The sequence below is a fragment of the Octopus bimaculoides genome, chromosome 5, assembly GCF_001194135.2.
Source record: "Octopus bimaculoides isolate UCB-OBI-ISO-001 chromosome 5, ASM119413v2, whole genome shotgun sequence".
NCBI lineage: Eukaryota > Metazoa > Mollusca > Cephalopoda > Octopoda > Octopodidae > Octopus > Octopus bimaculoides.
Genome location: NC_068985.1, coordinates 96,213,636 through 96,219,380, shown reverse-complemented (window position 1 = coordinate 96,219,380; position 5,745 = coordinate 96,213,636). Strand labels below are relative to the sequence as shown.

At 35.1% G+C, this 5,745-nt stretch overlaps 1 protein-coding gene across 2 annotated transcripts in view; it reads left to right on the top strand.

Moving 5' to 3' along the window:
- LOC106880730 (heat shock factor 2-binding protein) overlaps positions 1 to 5,745 on the top strand; it is a 228,874-nt gene that overhangs the window by 93,872 nt on the left and 129,257 nt on the right. For both annotated transcript variants that reach the window (XM_052967847.1, XM_052967848.1), the window contains exon 5: positions 2,993 to 3,142. In XM_052967847.1, coding sequence (XP_052823807.1) covers positions 2,993 to 3,142 — 150 coding nt within the window. The remainder of the gene's footprint in view (positions 1 to 2,992; positions 3,143 to 5,745) is intronic.

The following is a 5,745-nucleotide window of genomic DNA, read 5'->3' as shown; positions in this document are numbered from 1 at the left end:
TTTATAATTTTTCTAAATTGTTCTTCATTTTAAAGGGTTTTTTTTTTTTTTTGTTTCTTTTTCTACCTGGGAGGTCTGAAGTAGTTAGTTTCAGTTTAATGCTTTACCTATGATCAGAAATATTGGAGAATTATTTCTTCACTTTGCATAATCGAAAGTATTCTAATTACATTATTTATGTGAAAAGAACGTTTTAGTGTATCATTAACTTTTATTGCTGTGAAACTAATCCTTCATATTAAAAACAAACAATATAGAGAAAACAAATAGCTACACTTGTGTGATTTTTAGTTCATTTCATTTATTTGTTTGGTTTCTAACTTGATATATTTATTTTTGCAATAAATACTGCCTTACTGATTATAAAAATAATAAGACAATACATGAATATGGGTTTTAAATAAAATTTGCTTTCTCTTAGATTTAGAATAATCAATGGAAAATGGTTCTAATTAATATAAATTTTAATTTTCTGAATTGAGTGAGTACAGTTGAAATGATGCTGTAGCCGACTTGTGAAGTGTTGTTGTTTGTTCCTTCTCAAGCCATGCCTGGTTCATAAGGGCCGGTTTCACTAGCGTATAGGTTCCCCACCTGGACAGGACACTGGTCCATCACTGGTGAGCTGCTAGATGCAGGAGGTAAGAGTGAGCAAAAGTTCTGGCAAAGAATCAGCAGATGTTCGCCATTACCGTCTGCTGGAGACGTGTGCAGCTCAGGTGTTTCGCTCATAAACACACTCATCACCCGATCTGAGATCTGAACCCACGATCCCTCAACCACGAGTCTGCTGCTCTAACCACTAGGTCATGTGCCTCCACACTTGTGTAGTAGACTTAATCCATAATTTGATTTTACATCACCTGGTCCCAGGTTCCTTTTAGCAGAGTCCACTTTGTTACATGCATTTGAGGAAAGGGCAGCCTTCTGTAATGATGATACTAACACTCAATGCATGCCGTGAAGTGTTTGATGACTGAACAGAAATATTATGGGGTGAAGTAGACTCCTTTATCTTTCCAAGTACAGGGTAACATTTCTAGTGCTGGTGCTATGATAAAATGCACCCAGTACAATCTATAAAGTGGCAGGTGATGGGGAAAGATATGCAATCATAAACCATGCCAAAAATTGGAATGTATGAATGAGACATGATGATCCATGATTCATCTAGGCAGGCAGTAACTCCAAATAAAAATCAACTCAATCCATGGCAACCAGTCCAGTCCATCTCAGCATGGAAAAAGGATGTTGATTATGATGAGGATAGACTATTCAGCTAATATCAAATGTAGGCCACACATTTGTTTAATGTTTGCAATCAGAAATTATCCATAAATATGAACAGACTATGAATTAGCTGTTAAGATTTTCATGATCATAATTCTGTTTGTGTATAATGTAATGTCTATGTGGGTTAGGAGTGTTAGTTACATGGATTTAGGGATTGGGAAGAGCCATCCATTAACAAAGCAATAGATGTATGAATATTTGTTGACATATTGAGAGTCAGATACTTTGATAATCACCATATAAGGGTGTGTGTTGGGTGCATTACTGATGAATGAATAACAGAGAATAATCAGATGCTTAATGTATACAGTAAGATTTTCTAGTTGAATAAGGAATGAATTATGATTGTCTTTTGAATCAATCAAAAATACTTTGAAATAGGTTAGCGCATAGAGTAAAGAATAATGTTTTTACAATTTGTTGCTTAGTAATTCTTCTGCAGGTGCTTGAAATTAAAAGTTTCAGAAGTGTTGAGCCTTTGATATTTATGTCTGGTTTTATATATAAAATGCATTTTTAGTTTTTCATGTAAATTGGTTATTTTACATATTGTAACTTGTATGATTTTTGTTTCCTAATTGTTTTAGAAGGATGTTTTGGATGTATTCTAAAATGGTTAAGAGATAGAATATGTCTGCGTCTTCATACCCTTATCTTTCCATTTCTATTGTTGCATATTTTTGTTATTATTAGTGGAGGGAGAACTGAATTAAGTATAAAAAGATGTTAATAATTAGTGTTGCCAGTAAAATATTTTTAATGCTAGATTTAGTATTGTATTGTACAGCAAGAAAATTAGCACACACATACCCATCCATTCAACACATGCCAGCAAATCGACCCCAGGACTTATTCTTTGTAAGCCTAGTACTTATTCTATCGGTATCTTTCGCCAAGCTGCTAGGTTATGGGGACATAAACACACCACCATCAGTTGTCAAGCGATGTTGGGGGGACAAACATATACACACACATACATACATACATACATATATATATATATACGACGGGCTTCTTTCAGTTTCCATCTACCAAGTCCACTCACAAGGCTTTGGTTGGCCCGAAGCTATAGTAGAAGACACTTGCCCAAGGTGCCATGCAGTGGGACTGAACCCGGAACCATGTGGTTCATAAGCAAGCTACTTACCACACAGCCACTCCTATATTTAGTGGAAGTAATTGTATGGAGAAAAGGATAAAGTGAATTTAACAGTGTGCCTGATTCAGTGGGTGGAAGGCTGAGGGTTTCTTCCAGTTTGATAATAAAAACTTGTCAAGATGTATACACCTCAACAAGTTTCTGTTATTGAAGTGGAAAAACATAATATAGATTCCATGAACAGAATTATTCTCTTTCTCTTGAAACTTTTCTTAACATTTTCTCTCATATTTTCATTCTTATTTTTCCCTCAGAAGCAAGATTGCTGTGTTAGAGTTACTGAGAGATTCAATGATTTAGAAGATTTGTTAGATGCTAATTCAGATATATTAGCAAAGGTTTAATTTCTATGCTTCTTTTTAAATAAAGTCATTAACATAATTTTTTTAAAATTTATTTTCATTTGGCAGCACCGGATAATTAGATAGTTTGCATTGAAATAATTTTTTTCCATGTATTATTGGAAGTTTATTTTTAGTGAACAATTATAATTTTGACAGTATCTGAAATAATTTACCTCTTTCCATTTTCACATTTCAGCGTAACCTTCAGTTGTCTCAGCAAGTCCGAGAACTGAGTGAACAGATTAATCAACAATCGGATTATACCTCCAGCTTAGGATCAGCTTGTTGTACTTTGTTATGGAGAGTGTCACGTTCTGAGGAAAGCATTCAAGCCATACTAGTGGGAGTAAGTTGTTACCAAGATTTACTACTTAAAAATATTGCCTTTTTAAAATGTGTTTTCTTTTAGAAGAAAGAGGAGGACCCATACACTTTATAGGTCTCCCATGACTGAAGATCAGGCTTAACTGTGATGGTGGGAGAAATACTGGGGGTTAATATTTTGAAAGAATTTTTTTAGGTTATGGGTTAGATAAAAAAAACATTGGAAAAAGTCCAACAAACATTTTCTCTATTACTCAGAAATGATATTCTTACTGTTAATAATATAACTTGCATAGTTTCATAGAACTTTTATTGTAGAATAGGCTAATTTATCATATTTGAATAATGTTTAATGTTTGTCTAGTATCAGACCCTATCTTCTCTATTGATTGCATATCATAGACCATAGTTTGATGAACTATGTGTCACTGCTAGATTTCAATTGCTGATTATTCAGTGTCTTATTGACATCATATATTGACACTTACTGAAATCATTTAAGATTAGAAAATTAAAGTGAAGATTTAAACAACCGGAAAGCAAATTACATGTACTTCTTAATTTAAGATAAAGTTACTTGTAAATTAGTGCTTTGTAGGATCATCATAAACACAATGCAGCTGGTATAATAATTTTGGTTGATACAAATTAGCTTTTGAGTCAAAAACAAAGTAATAAAATGACCAGTTAAATCAAATTGATAAAAGATGATGCTTCATATCAAGATTACAAATATATTCTTATTGGCATAAGATGTTAATTATTTTTATAAGCTATGGAAGGTTGTAGTCTAGTATTTTGTGTGTGTGTGTGTGTTGAAAGAGGGATTGGGCGTGCATTTACAGCCATGTAGTAACTAAATAATAAGCATATATCATTGCAGAGCTGCACCAAAGAACACACTGTTATAACTAAAAAGTGATCCATGCATGAAACACTGCTGCAAATAATGTTAAAACAATTATACAAATCTAATTTAGATGCTCAGACTACCAAAGAAGATTTTAGACATTGTTAAATATTTATTGCACCACCTGGAAATAATAACATCTTTATTTCCAGTGTCTACATAGCTATGTAAATTTATTTTCCTCACCATGTAGGTATATTGGCTAATATTTAATTTGTTATGGGTTAGAATTTTTTCCAGTTAATTAATTATTTTAAGTTGCTTTCTGCATGAAACGCTAGCACTTACCAGTTTGCTAAAAGTATTTCCAGAGCATGCATCATCCACTTATATCATGTCTATATCAGTAAAACTTAACTCGTCAACTCACTACAGCCACTAATTTAACAATGTATTCTTCTATCCTGCCTCTATTTTCAAAAAGAGTGGTGGAACTATTCTCACATTGACTCAAACAGAATCCTTTCTCCATATGTGTAGGCTGTGTTGAAATTTAATTTCTGCTGTAACTCACATTCAGCTTGTTTCTCAAGTTTGCATGTTGTATAAAACAATCAAATTCAGCTTGTTGTTTTCCCATAACTCCTGAATCACTCTCTTTCAACTCACACTTAGTGTCACACAACTTACTCTTCATGCAAAGAAAAACTTCTATGTAAGCTAATATAGAAAAACAGAGGCATAATACAGTTCATTGTTAAGCTTGTGGTTGTAACATGCTGGTAAATGATGTTTTGCCAGCTGCTTCAGATATGAGAGCAGTTCTGTAGTATGAGATGCACTTCTGATTTGTCAGGGATATATATATAAAAAAAAAAAAATAAATAAACTGAAGTATTTCATGATCTTAAAGAAGAAGCCTTAGAATGTAGTTTCCATGACAGGTCATTAGAATTTGTGTAACTTAGCATTTTTTGCTCTGTGTGTGAAGGGTTAAGTGTTCATGAATAAGGAGAATGTGATACATATGTTTCCTTTATATGTGTGGTAACTGTGTTTCTGCTGATAAATGTGACTGGGTTTTTATCATGTCTGTAGTAAAAGTTGTTTTGTTCTCTAAAAGAAATTATGCATGTCTGGTTAAGTCTAATGAGTAGACAAAGCTCTCATTACAGTAATCAGTGGATCTGTTTTATATATTTATAAATGTTTGGGTATCTCTTCATAGAAACTGTGCACGTTAGGTTTTATAGTGAGCATAACTAGTGGTAGTTCATTTGTATTGTAAAAGCTGGTATTATATATCATTAGTGCCCCTGGACTGGCTCATGTGCGGGCGACACATGAATCTTTTGAGTGGGATCGTTGCCAGTGCCCCTGGACTGGCTCATGTGCGGGCAACACATGAAATCTTTCGAGCGGGATCGTTGCCAGAGCCCCTGGACTGGCTCATGTGCGGGCGACACATGATATCTTTCGAGCGAGATCATTGCCAGTGCCCCTGGACTGACTCTAGTGCGGGTGACACATGAAATGTTTTGAGCGGGTTCTTTGCCAGTGCCCCTGGACTGGCTCATGTGCAGGCGACGCCCCTGGGCCGGCTCTTGTGCGGGTGACACATGAGGTTTTTCGAGCGAGACCGTTGCCGGTGCCCCTGGACTAGCTCATGTGCGGGCGACACATGAAATCTTTCGAGCGAGATCGTTGCCAGTGCCCCTGGACTGGCTCTTGTGCGGGCGACACCTGAAATCTTTCGAGCGAGATCGTTGCCAGTG